Source organism: Schistocerca serialis, chromosome 11, assembly GCF_023864345.2.
Source record: "Schistocerca serialis cubense isolate TAMUIC-IGC-003099 chromosome 11, iqSchSeri2.2, whole genome shotgun sequence".
Classification (NCBI taxonomy): Eukaryota; Metazoa; Arthropoda; class Insecta; order Orthoptera; family Acrididae; genus Schistocerca; species Schistocerca serialis.
In genome coordinates, this window is record NC_064648.1 from 113,922,411 (window position 1) to 113,941,075 (window position 18,665).

General features: G+C 41.2%; 1 protein-coding gene across 2 annotated transcripts in view; it reads right to left on the bottom strand.

The window, feature by feature from the left end:
- The window catches only part of LOC126426711 (solute carrier family 35 member E2A-like), a 169,171-nt gene that overhangs the window by 67,478 nt on the left and 83,028 nt on the right, over nt 1-18,665 (bottom strand). For both annotated transcript variants that reach the window (XM_050088633.1, XM_050088632.1), the window contains exon 7: nt 6,726-6,900. In XM_050088633.1, coding sequence (XP_049944590.1) covers nt 6,726-6,900 — 175 coding nt within the window. The remainder of the gene's footprint in view (nt 1-6,725; nt 6,901-18,665) is intronic.

Below are 18,665 nucleotides of genomic sequence, written 5' to 3' on the forward strand. Positions count from 1 at the left end.
AAAACAACCGAGTCAGTTGAGAACATACCCCATTTACTGATGGAAAGATTCGGCGGTTCGGTCGCATGTGGCGACCCTGCCAGGATGCAGTGTTCTCTCAGTTAAGGTTAGCTCATCCCATCGTCAGGGAAACTTGGTTGTTTCTAGACAGCAAAATAACCGGGATATTCTCGATACAACAGAACTCGAGTCATGACAACCCAAATAGAGGGGGCAGTGTACGAGTCTGGACTGAATGTGGTAGCTACTTCATCAATCAAACAACTATTGCCCTCAGCCGTCCCACCGGGCCGGGGTGCAGGACAAATCGATATTACTCCGGTCCATCGACGACAGGTTATCATCTACTTGATTTCGGATGATCTCACAACCTTAGTAGAGCGAGCAACACACCTAATCGTTGCATATGGTATCTTCTATGCTGAAGACCGAGATCAGATAGAAGGGATTAGCCTCTTTGCTGCTCTCTTGACCGCATTATCTAATGTCCTACCCCCCATCACCTTTACGCAAAATCATGAATTTGCGAATGGATTCAGTGACGCGGGGTATCAGGTTAGATATGTAATGATAAATACCCCAGGGGATCTCGCAGAATTATTTGAGAATAACAGACATGCTCAAAAATTTACGGAGATGTTACCTGATTGGGAGGCCTTTTGTGACAAGCGGCACTGTCAAATACTCCTAATGTTTCCTATATTGCTTGCCCTAACAAAAAATATGAATGCAGAGGGGTATCAAAACTGGTTTCGGAACCGTGTGAGAGCATTTTCAAATATTCTGGATACGAAAGGAGATGAGTACTGGACAACTGCAACATACCCCAAGTTTGCTCGCATGAATGACCTCTCAAGATGTTTTTCAGCGAATTTCACCTTAAGGAAGCAAACATTCTTGGTGATACTGGCTGCATCCAGATCTACGACTCTAGTAGCCAATGCATTCAGAACTGCGGTCCACATGATGAGAGGCGCCGAGATGGGCCATATCATCCTGATTATCACCAACATCTTCAATAAGTATCGAGAATTTCTCAGAATGAGGGCGCTCCAAGACAATCTCCACAGCATAAAGGCCGCATGGGACTTTCTCAAAGACAAGCCAGCAGAAGATGTACTATACTGCCGGATCCTATTCACCAAACAGGAAGCAGCAGTTTTAAATCGACACAATTTTTCTATGCTGGCTAATGTTGCGACCGCAATCGCACAATTTGAGGTTCCCTCCTTCAAATACTTCCGCGGAGGTCAAGAAGACAGAGTAGGAAGCTCTCTATCCAACATAGTGGGGAAAGTTTTGGAGTATTACACGAACCAGTCAGGTAGGTTTATCTCAAAGAGCCCCTCGGTCTTCCCCACCAAAGAAGATCGGGATCACTTCATGAACCACATGACAAATCAAGCAGGTGAGACCGGTACTGTAGTACCGTCAACCTACGAGGTGGAGAAAAAAGATCCCCAAGCACGGATGCCAAGCCCAAATGCATAAGAGTAAAATCTTCGGAAAAAGCAAGCACACAAGGTTAATAGTTCCTAAGTTAAAACCTCACAGAGAGGAATGAAAGTAATGAATAGTCGTGGGCCAAAACAGACAATACTACAAACTTGCTCAGAATGTAATTGTAAGTAGATATTTAGGGTTGTAGGTTACTCGTAAGCTCATCTGAATTTAAAAAAAAAAAAAAAAAAAAAAACACACCATGCGACCGAACCGCCGAATCTTTCCATCAGTAAATGGGGTATGTTCTCAACTGACTCGGTTGTTTTAACCCCCTCCACTGACAGTATGACCCGCTTCCTACTTCCGTATGTATAAAGCCGATACGGACTTGTAGCTGTCACGCCTTTGCGCTTACTGCTACGTATTTTAACCGTAAATAGCTCAGTCCTAATGGTAAGAGGTAGTAGTGGATTCACGTTATTAATCTTTGAATACAGCACAACTGCCACAAGCTCAGCTCACTTTTACTCCACTCCTACCCTCGCCATTGCACCACATTAACTAGGTGCTACATGGACCTTGCTAAATTCACTTGCGTATACATTTTTGACCGTTACTCGCCAGTATTTACCTAATGATTAGTACACTCCTAACCGGACTATTTCCCAAAGAGCTGTGATGATTGAACGGGTTCGATCCACGGCCTACAGTGCCCTACAGTTCACACGGTAACACTGCCTACCTGACCCACTTAACTTGGTAGTGAGCTTATGTATCCAATCACCACTGCTAGCAGCAGTGGGTAATCCTATCAGCACGACGAGAGCAGCAGACTTACCGTCGAATCCTCCTGAAAATACTTATAACTACGGTCGCCAGCTCTGAAGGAGCAAAAGAATAAATCAATTTTTTGGCTCGTTTCAAAGTGAAACGGCTTGAGTTGAATTTAAACTTAATTCTGAATATTACTATTTCTGATCATTCTAGGTGATTCTACAAAGCAAATACTCTCTCAATTTCTGTGAGTTGGTTTGGTAATTACCACCAAGACAACTTATGCAACTTATGGCTAACAAAATTCTATCCTCCAACTTATTTAATGATTTTGGATATTACTCTTTGGACAATTGATATAGAATTAGTTAAGTGACTTTACTTGAAAGGTTACTCAGAAAAATTTAAGTAACTATAAATAGGCGACTCATTCTGGTGTGACCATTGCTCTTTTCAACATTCTTATACGCTAAAGTATTCTACAACCAAAAGAATTGTAAATGAAAGAGGCGATGGTGGCCTCAGTCTGATTTCACTACACTATGTTTCAGGTTACTACACTTTACAATGAACAACATGCGTCGTAATTTTACTCATTACTATATTCTGTCCTCTGCACTTGCATAAAAGAAAACTGGTATTCTCCTTTTACATGTATATAAAGTTCGACTTAACAATTGCAAGCAGTCTTGCCTTGGGTAGATGTGTCGGTGCTGGTGGTGAGATGCATGTGGCTAACGCAGCTCTTCACGCCTCATGCCCTTAATGGCGGCTGGAACTACGAGCTGTAGCACTCGTATAAGCTACTGCACGTCCGCCATAAAATCTGGGCGCAGGAACTCTTACAATCAGCCCCAGTGGCATAGAGACGGCTTCGACAACCATTCGTCGCGTTCCACTCCACAAACGGCGACGATATTCTCCTCTTCGCTGTTGCACAATCACTTTTGCGTGAGCACAGTTATGCACGTCCGATCACGTCAACACTCCCCAGGCCATTCCATTGTTCAGTCCCTGTGTCTCCAGCTACCTCTAGCTACGCTCGTATCACCAAGAGTGGGGGCGTTCCCCTACCACCTTTTCACCGAAATCATTTAGTATTTAAGAATATTTATATTTATTACCCTGGAGTTCATACCAGTCATAATAATTTACTACTAGCACTTTATAACATTAAATCATAGAGTAATAACTTATAATTACCAAGAAAAAGAATACATTTGACTCCGAGAGCTTAGTGCATTGTCTGACAGGCAGCACTAATTCCCAGTTTCGCCAATAGATGGCATCAGGGTGCACTCCCTGGCAGTCTCACACCAGCGCGCCCGATTCCGACGCGCGGGCTCCAAATTACTGTCAGCCCACCATCATTTCAGTTCCGTTACAAACTTTTGAACAACCATAGTATTATCACCAGATGGTGGGTAGTTAGAGGAACTTTACACAGGATACTAAGTGCGGCTAACTAATCACTGCGATTGAGGCAATGTCATGTAATGCCAAATGCCCGGAGCACAACACTTGAAAAGGATCAATTATAGTGCTTCCATTCAGTGTTTCTTGCTATATTTTAAACTGTTGGTATCGAAGTTCTCAGTTTCCACCCTAATACATAATGGATACTTTGGAAGTACCATACTCCTAAATCTCATCCAGCTAAAGCTGTGTTACGAATGATAAATAAAAGATTGGAAAAGATAATGAAGGACAATTTGGCTGAAGAGCAGTTTGGTTTCAGAAGGAATACAGGCAAAAAAATCTGTTTATGTAGCAGAGTGGTTAGTGTGCGACTGCCATGTGAAGCACCTGGGTTCAATTATTGGTACTCCCCGGGATTTTTCCCTCATGGAGGGCTGGGACAGGGCACATTCAGCGTTGTGATCCCAACAGAGGAGTTACTTCAGTAAGAAGTAATAGCTCAGAGGTCTGGGGAGCCAATATTGGCTCGTAAAGTGGTGTGCTGACCCCACGCCTTTCCATACAGCATCGAAATGGCATCACACGGCAAAGGACGACAAGGTGGCCCACTGGCACTAAATGACATGTCAAGGCTGGAACGCAGAGCTGGTCGAAAGCACAAAAGAAGCAAATGGACACCTAAGAAGTTTGGCAGAGGAGATTATTGAGAAGGAAAGAGACTCGTACATTATTTTGTGGGTGTGACTTGGGATAAACTTGTGGAAAAAGCAGGTGACCTATAAACTCACTATATTTAAAGCAAGAGTGAGAAGAGAGAGCACCAACTAGATGATTAGAACAGAGTAAAACAATGCTGCTGTGTGTCTCCTGCCCTTTTCAATCTGTGCTTGGAGAATATAACTGATCACTGACTATTAGATGACGAGGGGGAAGAAGCTAGAGAAAGAAAAATACAACTTGTGATGCCCACAGTGGATTAAAAAGATTTGCAAGAAATAGTGGAAGTCACTGAAGCTAAACGGTAGATCTATGAAATGATAAAAGCAATTGAACAAAAATAATGACACTAACAGTATGCAGTAAGGTGAAGACAATGTTCAACAGAAAAACAATGGAACATGTGCAGGCATTAAATACCTAGGAAGTGAATGAAATGAAATGTCTGTACAGCATATTTTGGCTGAGAGTTTGGACTAACCTAAGAAACTACAGCAGGGATTTTGATATGGTTTTCACAGACAGACAGGCTGATACACCAGGAAGATACCTGGGCACAGGAGAGAGGCTAAGGCCAGCTGGCTACAGTACTCTGCCGGTACGAGGTACCACTATTGGGAAGCAGCTGAGAGCTACAGCTGGCTTCCTGTAATGCGTGTTGTGCAGGATGTACCAGATATTAAGCTGATAAGAACAGATTTTGTGGTACAAAGCAAATGTTTAAGAGGTATGAAGGGAAATACCGGAAAACTTTGCACAGATATAGTACATTCCATAATGGCACTGGAGTTGGGCAGTTGGAAGTGGCCATTGCTGACACCAAACTCAACTGCAGTCAGGTGAACCGCATCGTACTGTCAGGCAGACTGAATGGCACAGTAGTTCACAGTTCCCATCACTGACATGAGATGTCACTTTAAACACCAATTAAATATGGAGTAGATAACATTTGTGACACCTGAGAACTTTTCCCGCCATGTGCTGCTTAAACTCTTTAACTTTTAGGAAACTCATGATATTCAGTTACCTGAGAGAGTAGTCAAAGTCAAATACCAAGGGGAGCTGTCCATGACAGAAAGGGTGTGAGACAAGGTGATGTTATTTCACCACTGTTAATGAAAAGAGAAAACCAAGGGGTGATGCTAAATGGTAGGACAGATTTATTGGGTTATGCAGACGATATTGCAGTTCTAGCAGAATCAGAGGAAGAGATTGCGGAAACTGTAGAGAACCTAGTGCAAAATGAAAGTAAGATTGGGCTATCGACTGATGCGGAAAAGAACGAGGTAATGGAGGTATTGAGAGAAGCCCCTAATGACGTTCCATTACAGGTAGGGATATGGAAATTTGCTAAAGTGGAAAATTTTAAATACCTTGGTATATGGTTCAACAGGCACAATAATTTAAAGCAGGAAACAAACCAACATATTGTGAACGGGTCTAAAACTCATTTCAGTCTAAAGCAGATAATGTCAGCGAAGAATCTGTCAATTAAGACCAAACTTAAAGCACACAATGCCGTGATAGTGCCAGTATTGTTGTGAGGGACAGAAACTTTAAGCACAACAAAGAAGGATGAAGAATACTTGTTGGTCTAATAAAGAAAAATTATGAGAATGATCTTTGGACCCGTCCAGGAAGGGAGCTCGTGGAGACGTAGAAAAAAACCAAGAATTGTATGAGCTGATGAGGCAACCGAACATCGTTCAAAAACTGAAAGCGCGGGGAATAAACTTGGCAGGTCACATTGCTAGGAGACCAGACACCTATCGGGCAAAAGCCGTACCTATGGGGAGGAAGGGATGCACCACCACAGTGACACAAAGGACCTGATAAGACAGTAGAAAACTGATGATGATGATGGAAAATGGGAATGTCGTGTGGCTAGGGCCTCCTGTCGGGTAGACCGTTCGTGTCCGCCCCCGGTAGCTGAGTGGTCAGCGTGACAGACTGTCAATCCTAAGGGCCCGGGTTCGATTCCCGGCTGGGTCGGAGATTTTCTCCGCTCAGGGACTGGGTGTCGTGTTGTCCTAATCATCATCATTTCATCCCCATCGACGGGCAGGTTTCGAAGTGGCGTCAAATCGAATGATTGTGATGCTGATCGTGATTATGATACGTAACTTTTGGGAAGGGAAAGGGGAGGTGGGATAACTGAGGATTTAAGACACAATGGAAACAAGACAAGTGTAATAGTCTCCGGCAGCCAGCCACACATGCTTATGTTCAGAAGGTAAGGTACAGTGTGTCCACATATTGTGTCCCAGCTTCTACACGACGCTTTCCCCAAATGCATGCAACCCGGTGCGGCACAGCTGACAGAGAGGGACTACGGCAGCACTCTACTTGTCCGCGGCGTCCCCGCGACCCACCTCGCCGGGCCCGTGGCGCAGCCGCCTCCGCCGGTCGATGTCCTGCGCCTTGTTGTACAGCAGCACGCCTGCGATCACTGTCGCCGTGCCCAGGCCCGACAGCATCGTCACCGCGTTGCCGAACAGCAGCACCGACAGCCAGATGAGGAACGCACGCTTCACCGTGTTGGCCACACTGCGGACACAGTCGCACCGTGTTAATACTCCTTCAAATTACAACACTATAGGTATGCTTAACGTTTTAAAGAAAATAGTTCTTATACAGGAAAAAAGTGATCTGTAATAATTATAAATACATCTACATCCATACTCCGCAATCCACCATACGGTGCATGGCGGAGGGTACCTCGTATCACAACTAGCAACTTCTCTCCCTGTTCCACTCCCAACCAGAACGAGAGAAAAATGACTGCCTATATGCCTCTGTACGAGCCCTAATCTCTCTTATCTTATCTTTGTGGTCTTTCCGCGAAATATAAGTTGGCAGCAGTAAAACTGTACTGCAGTCAAAAATGCTGGTTCTCTAAATTTCCTTAGCAGCGATTCACAAAAAGAATGCCTCCTTTCCTCTAGAGACTCCCACCCGAGTTCCTGAAGCATTTCCGTAACACTCGCGTGATTACCAAACCTACCAGTAACAAATCTAGCAGCCCACCTCTGAATTGCTTCTATGTCCTCCCTCAATCCGACCTGATAGGGATCCCAAACGCTCGAGCAGTACTCAAGAATAGGTCGTATTAGTGTTTTATAAGCGGTCTCCTTTACAGATGAACCACATCTTCCCAAAATTCTACCAATGAACCGAAGACGACTATACGCCTTCCCCACAACTGCCATTACATGCTTGTCCCACTTCATATTGCTCTGCAATCTTACGGCCAAATATTTAATCGACGCGACTGTGTCAAGCGCTACACTACTAATGGAGTATTCAAACATTACGAAAATCTTTTTTCTTTTCATCTGCATCGATTTACATTTATCTATATTTAGAGTTAGCTGCCATTCTTTACACCAATCACAAGTCGTGTCCAAATCAGCTTGTATCCTTCTACAGTCACTCAACGATGACACCTTCCCGTACACCACAGCGTCATCAGCAAACAGCCGCACATTCCTATCCACCCTATCCAAAAGATCATTTATGTAGATAGAAAACAACAGCGGACCTACCACACTTCCCTGGGGCACTCCAGATGATACCCTCACCGCCGATGAACACTCACCATTGTGGACAACGTACAGGGTACTAGGGTTCTATTACTTAAGAAGTCTTCAAGCCACTCACATATTTGGGAACCAATCCCAAATACTCGTACCTTAGTTAGGAGTCTGCAGTGGGGCACCGAGTCAAATGCTTTCGGAAGTCAAGGAATATGGCATCCGTCTGATACCCTTCATCCATGGTTCGCAAGATATCATGTGAAAAAAAGGGAGAGTTGCATTTCGCAGGAGCGATGCTTTCTAAAGCCGTGCTGATGCATGGATGGCAACTTCTCTGTCTCAAGGAAATTCATTATATTTGAACTGAGAATATGTTCGAGAATCCTGCAACAAACTGATGTTAAGGATATTGGTCCGTAATTTTGACGATCTTTCCTTCTACCCTTCTTATATACAGGCGTCACCTGCGCTTTTTTCCAGTCGCTTGGGACTTTACGTTGGGCAAGATATTCGCGATAAATGCAAGCTAAGTAAGGAGCCAATACAGTAGAGAACACACTGTAAAACCGAATTGGAATCCCATCCCATCAGGACCTGGCGATTTATTTATTTTCAACCCCAGGGACGTCTATCATTATGTCCTGCATATGGGAATCTGTACGAGACTCAAACGGCGGTATGTTCGTACGATCCTCCTGCGTGAAAGATTTCTCAAATGCTGAATTTAAAATTTCAGCTTTCGTTTTCCTGTCTTCCGTTGCCAGGCCAGACTGGTCAGTGAGTGAGTGAGTGAGTGAGTGAGTGAGTGGATGGAAGCCTTCAACCCGCTTACCGATTTTATGTAAGACCAGAATTTCCTTGGGTTTTCAGGAAGATCTTTTGCTAACGTATGACGGTGGTAGTGGTTGTATGCTTCACGCATCGCTCCTTTTACAGCAGCATGAATCTCTACTAACTTTTGCCTGTCCTCATTCTCCCGATCTTTCTTGTACCGCGAGTGCAACTGGAAGCAGTCTGGATCGCATAATTTTTTTAATGTGGTGACCGGTTTCAATCTTTTTATAAGATCATCTTTGGCCCTAGTAAGACGAGTAGGTAGCCACTTACTACAGTGGCATCCTTGCCATCATCTTTGCTTTGGTTGATAACAGTACACGATAGAGGGCTACACTGTTTAGCTTGCAGTAATTACCTTTTTACACTATATTTTATAAGCTATAAGATTTTAATATGTTTAAGTCCTATAGATGGTAATAATGACTTACAGTAACTACCACGTTACTTTCTTAAGTGGCAGAAATGCAACTTATGTGATTGGCTATCCATGACGCTATGCTACATGGGTGGCCCTCAGTTTTAAAGTGCTCAGTTTTACGTATGTAGTTGATTTTCTAATTTATTTTGACTATTCCTTGTCAGTATCTTTTGTTATTGGGCGAAATCAGTAATTGTTTCGTAACTCAAATTCTATTGTTGACTTATTAACAAATATAAATTCTGTACTAATTATAAACATATGGAAGAACAACTAATGGCATTCTTTAAGTATTTATTTGGCTCTATTCGAAAACATGTTAGCAAAGCCAGCTCTTAATTCCAAAGTAATTACGAGTTTTGTCAAAAGTATTGTTCTCGTAACAATATCTGATAATATCACTATTTAAACAAATAATTCGGCCTAACCTCTATGGTAGAAGAAACTGTCAAAACAAGAGACTTTTTTGATATATTCAGTTAATAGAATGAGGTATATTTTAATTGTAATTGCTGTAACTTTAACGTCAAACAATGTATAGTTTCAGCACCTATTATTGTGACAATATATATAAGGGCCCGATTTTTGTCCCGAGACAGCCAGTCCACGGCCGAGTTTCGGATGAGGAACCCATATTGGTTAGATCGAAAACAATGCATCCACTTAACTGTGAAATAAGTGTAATAGGCTGTGTGCTAAAACAGTGACACTGTACGTTCAATATGTACCGTATTATGCAGCAAGAACTATGTGGTTACGTTTTTACTGTTTGTAGATGTTCAACAGTAAACTATTGTAGCAGTATGTTGATGTTTGCTTACAACCTATTAATGAGACAATAGTGCACTGGCCATATAACTGTATTATTGGGGGGTTGTGAACTGTGAAAGTAAAGAACTGTGAAACGCAAATGAGCACCTGTCTGCTACCTCATTTAAAGTAGTCAGTGTTGAACTTAAACCCACCCGCCCCATTTTTCAGCTAGTGTAGCAACGCAGTATGTCGACACCAAGGAAGAAATAAAGCGGGCGAATGTCACAGTGTGTATTATACAGTATTCCAGTATTCTACAGTGATCGAAAGGCCGTGGTTGTGTTGGTCACCCCGCAGGCACCATCAGACAGCGTTAATACCACAGACATACGTTACTACACTGGCAAAGGTGCTTCTTTTACTGAAGCCTGAAGTTTGATGAAGAAGATGGCAGCTTCAACAAGTTTGTATATGGCACTACTAGGATTTCCTGAAATGAAATGGCTTTGTGAGCTTTACAGTTGGTCTAAACAACTTTTGCGGCAGAGCAAACATTGCATACAAGTTGAGTTGAACACAAACACTGTAGAACTGCATTATGAGAAGAACATCAAGTTACATAAATACACGTTTAAAGCAAACTTCAGAGTTCAAAGCAAACTTTAGTGTTCATAAGAACTCTCAAATGAATAACAACATTTGTTATCAATGACAAACAGCATGTTCTACTTATATGATCACTTTTTTAACGACCATATTCTTTGAAGAAAACTGGTTAAAAACACATTATCAAGCTATGTCTGCTAATAACAGATTTATTAAACCCCTTAAAATATACATAAACTACTAGCTATACCCAGTGAACTTCGTTCTGCCTCTGAAAATCTTTAGATGTTATAGCTGCCCTGGCAAACGTTGTTTTGCCATATAAATTATCTCTATCATGATACAAACAATAATAATGGCTGAAAATTGTGTAGGGAGTGAGAAAAGGCTTAGGAGGAAGTCCGGCAGTATCAACCACTCTTAGTTCTAGCGTTTCTAGGGCAGATCACTCGCGCGGATTTAACAATTGCAGCCGAGCATACAAACACAGTGGCAACTTCGTGTCGAAACATGTTCGCCAGCATTATGAATAAGGCCAAGTAAGTAAAAAATTGTATGATTAAATTCTTTTATAGGAACAAAGGAGAGCATATGAACTTCTTTGTTCCACTAAAAGAATTTGATCGTATGATATATTTCCGTATGATAAAAATCGATGCACTTGCGCTAGGCCTAAATGTCGGTTTGGTAAATGATGCGTGCTACCTAGTTAAACTTCTCAGTCTAGTTACGTCTATTCAAAGAGGGGTATTCGAGTCGTTGCTTTTGGTATGTTTTCTTCAATTACCTATCTATCGAATAGTAAAAGACTATCACTGGTAGACAGCTGGTAAGGATAACTGATCAAGTGATAATTGATCAGTTATCGACCAGGGCTGAAAATTATGATATTACTAAAATCACTATTAAAAATAGGGGGTTGGTGGTAGAAGGATGAAAATTTAGGGTTGCGTGTATTTTTAATGCCACATCATACAAAAATAAAAATAAAAAGTTCTGTAAGAAAAATAAGAAAATTTTTTTTGGGGTGGACCACCCTTATCACTTAAGGGTATGAAAAATAGATTACAAATGATTGTCAGGTGTACCGAATATACATTTAAAATTTCATCAGAATTGATCGAGCCGTTTTGGAGGAGTATGGCAACTAACACTGTGACAGGAGAATTTTATACATAAGGATTTAAACACTGCCAGTATTTCATATAAACAAACTATAACATAATTATGAGGTGACTTACCGAACGAAAGCGCTGGCAGGTCGATAGACACACAAACAAACACAAACATACACACAAAATTCAAGCTTTCGCAACAAACTGTTGCCTCATCAGGAAAGAGGGAAGGAGAGGGGAAGACGAAAGGAAGTGGGTTTTAAGGGAGAGGGTAAGGAGTCATTCCAATCCCGGGAGCGGAAAGACTTACCTTAGGGGGAAAAAAGGACAGGTATACACTCGCACACACGCACATATCCATCCACACATACCCATTTTTCCCACGTGGAATGTTTCCCTCTATTATATCTATAACATAATTATTTAGGCTTACATACAGTACAAAAGCAAAAATACTTAAGATGTTTTTAATTATATTTGCATTAATACATGATCCTATACTTGTCTTCTCCATCTCTGTGCGAAAGGTTACAACCAGACACTACACTTGTATTGACAATTAAGTCATAATTTTAAAGGTAACATAGTCGTATTAGTTTATTCCCACTTCTTACAACCGTTTTATCAGCAAATAAACAGCTGTTTACATGTCCTTTGCACTCGCCGCCATTTTGCGATTCTAAAGTGCTGGCTTCTGAGACACCAATGATACTGTATACGGTATTGCCAGTCTAGTCATGGATGTCTGTGGTTAATACTCATTACAATTAAAACAATGTAGGTATGTGTTTACTATATGGTATTCTATGATGATGGAAAGTCCTGAAGTAAAGAAATTAACTGGGGATGCTGAGTCCTTGATATGCAGATACACAAGACAGATAAGTTTGCTCGCTTCTGCATGAATCCTCCTTCACAACTATGGAGCAGGCATATGCAGCCTACACATACTGTGTGTGTGTGTCTGTGTGTGTGTGTGTGTGTGTGTGTGTGTACACTTCATAATTGTGGAGCATTGAAAGCTAGCAATGTTCATTGTCTTGTTTATGTGCATATCAAGGACTCTGCACCTCAAACGATTGGGCAAGTTGTTACCTTCAATCCTTAATTTATTTACATAGTATTCTTTGTTTCCTAAAACCACTGCGATGTCATCATACATGAAAAATGAATGATAAATAAATATTCTTCTGACGTTATTCAATCTGTTCATGGTGCAAGCAATAAAGGAAACTGTGGAGAAATTTGCAGAGGGAATTTAAGTTCAAGAAGATGAAATAAAAATTTTGAGGTTCACCAATCACATTGTAAAAGAAAGGGATAGTGTGTATCATACCATGAACAGTGCGGTCATTAAAGATGGAGCCAAGCTGGGATTACGAAAGACTGTGGAAGGAAATTGGCTGTGCCCTTTCCGAAGCAACCATCCCGGTATTTGTCTGGAGAGATTTAAGGAAATCGCGTAAAACCTAAATTTTGAGGGATGAATGGAGATTTGAACTGTTGTCCTCCCAAACGTGAGTCCAGTGTGCTAACCACTGTGCCACCTTATGCAGTGATAGCCTCGTAATTGTGTCAGACACAGCAAAGAACTTGGCAGAGCAGCTGAACATATTGTACAGCATCTTGAAAAGAGGTAATAGCATCTCGAAAAGAGGTAATAAGATGGGTAACAAGCTAAAGAAAAACAAGGACAATGGAATGTGTTGCAATTAAATCAGGTGACACTTAGGGAATATGGGAATGAGGTACTAAAAGTGTTAGATGAGTTTTGCTACTTGGGAAAAAACTAAGTAATGATGGCAGAAGTTGGGAGGCTATAAAATACAAATAGGCTTTAGCAACAGAAAAGCTTCTGAAAAAGAGAAAATTGTTAAAAGTGAATGTAAAATTAAGTGTTACGAAGTGTTTTCTAAAGGTGTTTGCCTAGAGTGCAGTCTTGTACATTAATGAAACATGGATGATAAACAATTCAGAGAAGGAGAGAACAGAAGCTTTAGAAATGCGGTGCTAAGAAGAATGCTCAAGCTTCGATGGGTACATCAAGTAACTGATGATAGGATACTGAATCAGATTTGCGAAAAATGAAAATTATGACACAACATGGCTAAAAGAAGGGATTACTTAATACAACCCAATCTGAAGCTGGAAATAAGTTCAGCCGAAATTTTTTCAAACGCTCTAACAGTGATCAGAAAGGATACATCAAATACAGTTGGTGGTGGAGTATTTATTGCTATCAGAAGTAGTTTGCCTTGTAGCGAAATTGAAGTAGATAGTTTGTGTGAAATAGTATGGGTAGAGATTATACCTGACAATTGGACTAAACCATTAATTGGATCATTTTACCGACCTCCGACTCAGAAGATATAGTTTCTGAACAGTTCAAAGAAAACTTGAGTCTCATTTCAAATAAGTACCCCCCTCATAAAATTATAGTTGGTGGTGACTTCAATCTACCCTCAATACGCTGGAAAAATTACATGTTTAAAGCCGGCGGCAGGCATAAAACACCATCCAAAATTGTACTGAATGTTTTCTGAGAAAATTATTTTGAACAATTAGTTCATGAGCCCACTCGAAGTGTAAATGGTTGCGAAAGCATACTTGACCTCTTAGCAACAAATAATCCTGGACAAATAGTGAGTATTGTGACGAATACAGGGATTAGCGACCACAAGGCAGTTGCTGCTAGGCTGAATACCGTAACACCTACAAGCATCACAAAGAAACGCAAAGTATATCTATTTAAAAAAAGCTGATAAAATTGATCTTAATGCCTTTTTAAGAAACAGTCTTCACTCCTTCCAATCTGATCATGTAAGTGTAGAAAAGTTGTGGAATGTTACAAAGAGATACCATCGACAGCAATTGAGAGATATATACCACATAAATGTATAAGTGATGGTACTGATCCCCCATGGTACACTAAACGGGTCAGATCGTTGTTGCAGAAGCAACGAAAAAAGCATGCCAAATTTAAAAGGACACAAAATCCCCAAGATTGGCAAAGTTTTACAGAAGTTCGAAATATGGCGCGTACTTCAATGTGAGATGCTTTTAATAATTTCCACAACAAAATTCTGTCTCGAAATCTAGCAGAAAACCCAAAGGGATTCTGGGCATACATAGAGCACACCAGTGGCAAGATGCAATCAATACCTTCACTGCACGATAACAACGGTAAAGTCACTGATTACAGTGCCACTAAAGCAGAGTTATTAAACACGGTTTTCCAAAACTCCTTCACCAAAGAAGACAAAGTAAATATTCCTGAATTCCAATCAAGAACAACTGCCAAGATGAGAAATGTAGAAGTAGATATCCTCAGTGCAACAAAGCAGCTTGAACCACTTAATAACAGGCAAGGCCTCCGGTCCAGATTGTATACCAGTCAGGTTCCTCTCAGAGTATGCTGATAAAAAAAAAAAAAATAGCTCCATATTTAGCAATTATATACAACCACTCGCTCACAGAAAGATCCGTAACTAAAGACTGGAAAATTGCTCAAGTCACACCAATACCCAAAAAGGGTAGTAGGAGTAATCCGATGAATTACAGTCCTATATTACTAACACCCCCCCCCCCATGAACCATGATGGACTTTGCCGTTGGTGGGGAGGCTTGCGTGCCTCAGCGATACAGATGGCCGTACGGTAGGTGCAACCACAACGGAGGGGTATCTGTTGAGAGGCCAGACAAACGTGTGGTTCCTGAAGAGGGGCAGCAGCCTTTTCAGTAGTTGCAGGGGCAACAGTCTGGATGATTGACTGATCTGGCCTTGTAACACTAACCAAAATGGCCTTGCTGTGCTGGTACTGCGAACGGCTGAAAGCAAGGGGAAACTACAGCCGTAATTTTTCCCGAGGACATGCAGCTTACTGTATGATTAGATGATGATGGCGTCCTCTTGGGTAAAATATTCCGGAGGTAAAATAGTCCCCCATTCGGATCTCCGGGCGGGGACTACTCAAGAGGACATCGTTATCAGGAGAAAGAAAACTGGCGTTCTACGGATCGGACCGTGGAATGTCAGATCCCTTAATCAGGCAGGTAGGTTAGAAAATTTAAAAAGGGAAATGGATAGGTTAAAGTTAGATATAGTGGGAATTAGTGAAGTTCGGTGGCAGGAGGAACAAGACTTTTGGTCAGGTGAATACAGGGTTATAAATACAAAATCAAATAGGGGTAATGCAGGAGTAGGTTTAATAATGAATAAAAAAATAGGAGTGCGGGTAAGCTACTACAAACAGCATAGTGAACGCATTATTGTGGCCAAGATAGACACAAAGCCCATGCCTACTACAGTAGTACAAATTTATATGCCAACTAACTCTGCAGGTGATGAAGAAATTGATGAAATGTATGACGAGATAAAAGAAATTATTCAGGTAGTGAAGGGAGACGAAAATTTAATAGTCATGGGTGACTGGAATTCGTCAGTAGGAAAAGGGAGAGAAGGAAACATAGTAGGTGAATATGGATTGGGGGGAAGAAATGAAAGAGGAAGCCGCCTTGTAGAATTTTGCACAGAGCATAACTTAATCATAACACTTGGTTCAAGAATCATAAAAGAAGGTTGTATACCTGGAAGAATCCTGGAGATACTAAAAGGTATCAGATAGATTATATTGTGGTAAGACAGAGATTTAGGAACCAGGTTTTAAATTGTAAGACATTTCCAGAGGCAGATGTGGATTCTGACCACAATCTATTGGTTATGAACTGCAGATTGAAACTGAAGAAACTGCAAAAAGGTGGGAATTTAAGGAGATGGGACCTGGATAAACTGAAAGAACCAGAGGTTGTACAGAGTTTCAGGGAGACCATAAGGGAACAATTGGCAGGAATGGGGGAAAGAAATACAGTAGAAGAAGAAAGGGTAGCTCTGAGGGATGAAGTACTGAAGGCAGCAGACGATCAAGTAGGTAAAAAGACGAGGGCTAATAGAAATCCTTGGGCAACAGAAGAAATATTGAATTTAATTGATGAAAGGAGAAAATATAAAAATGCAGTAAATTAAGCAGGCAAAAAGGAATACAAACGTCTCAAAAATGAGGTTGACAGGAAGTGCAAAATGGCTAAGCAGGGATGGCTAGAGGACAAATGTAAGGATGTAGAGGCTTGTCTCACTAGGGGTAAGATAGATACTGCCTACAGGAAAATTAAAGAGACCTTTGGAGAGAAGAGAACTACTTGTATGAATATCAAGAGATCAGATGGCAACCCAGCAGAAAGGTGGAAGGAGTATAAAGAGGGTTTATACAAGGGCGCTGTACTTGAGGACAATATTATGGAAATGGAAGAGGATGTAGATGAAGACGAAATGGGAGATAAGATACTGCGTGAAGAGTTTGACAGAGCACTGAAAGACCTGAGTCGAAACAAGGCCCCGGGAATAGACAACATTCCATTAGAACTGCTGATGGCCTTGGGAGAGCCAGTCATGACAAAACTCTACCATCTGGTGAGCAAGATGTATGAGACAGGCGAAATACCCTCAGACTTCAAGAAGAATATAATAATTCCAATCCCAAAGAAAGCAGGTGTTGACAGATGTGAAAATTACCGAACTATCAGCTTAATAAGTCACAGCTGTAAAATACTAACACGAATTCTTTACAGACGAATGGAAAAACTGGTAGACGCGGACCTCGGGGAAGATCAGTTTGGATTCCGTAGAAATGTTGGAACACGTGAGGCAATACTAACCTTACGACTTATCTTAGAAGAAAGATTAAGAAAAGGCAAACCTACGTTTCTAGCATTTGTAGACTTAGAGAAAGCTTTTGACAATGTTAACTGGAATACTCTCTTTCAAATTCTGAAGGTGGCAGGGGTAAAATACAGGGAGCAAAAGGCTATTTACAATTTGTACAGAAACCAGATGGCAGTTATAATAGACGAGGGGCATGAAAGGGAAGCAGTGGTTGGGAAAGGAGTGAGACAGGGTTGTAGCCTGTCCCCGATGTTATTCAATCTGTATATTGAGCAAGTAGAAAAGGAAACAAAAGAAAAATTCGGAGTAGGTATTAAAATTCATGGAGAAGAAGTAAAAACTTTGAGGTTCACCGATGACATTGTAATTCTGTCAGAGACAGCAAAGGACTTGGAAGAGCAGTTGAACGGAATGGACAGTGTCTTGAAAGGAGGATATAAGATGAACATCAACAAAAGCAAAATGAGGATAATGGAATGTAGTCAAATTAAATCGGGTGATGCTGAGGGAATTAGATTAGGAAATGAGACACTTAAAGTAGTTTTGCTATTTAGGGAGTAATATAACTGATGATGGTCGAAGTAGAGAGGAAATAAAATGCAGACTGGCAATGGCAAGGAAATCATTTCTGAAAAGGAGAAATTTGTTAACATCGAGTTTAGATTTAAGTGTCAGGAAGTCGTTTCTGAAAGTATTTGTATGGAGTGTAGCCATGTATGGAAGTGAAACATGGACGATAACTAGTTTGGACAAGAAGAGAATAGAAGCTTTCGAAATGTGGTGCTACAGAAGAATCCTGAAGGTAAGGTGGGTAGATCACGTAACTAATGAGGAGGTATTGAATAGGATTGGGGAGAAGAGAAGTTTGTGGCACAACTTGACTAGAAGAAGGGATCGGTTGGTAGGACATGTTTTGTGGCATCAAGGGATCACAAATTTAGCATTGGAGGGCAGCGTGGAGGGTAAAAATCGTAGAGGGAGACCAAGAGATGAATACACTAAGCAGATTCAGGAGGATGTAGGTTGCAGTAGGTACTGGGAGATGAAGAACCTTGCACAGGATATAGTAGCATGGAGAGCTGCATCAAACCAGTCTCAGGACTGAAGACCACAACAACAACAACATTACTAACACCAATTTGCAGTAGGGTTTTGGAACATATACTGTATTTGAACATTATGAAATACCTAGAAGAAAAAGATTTATTGGCACATAGTCAGAACAGTTTCAGAAAATATCGTTCCTGTGAAACAAAACTAGCTGTTTATTCTCATGAAGTAATAAGTGCTATCAACAGGGGATGTCAAATTGATTCCATATTTTTAGA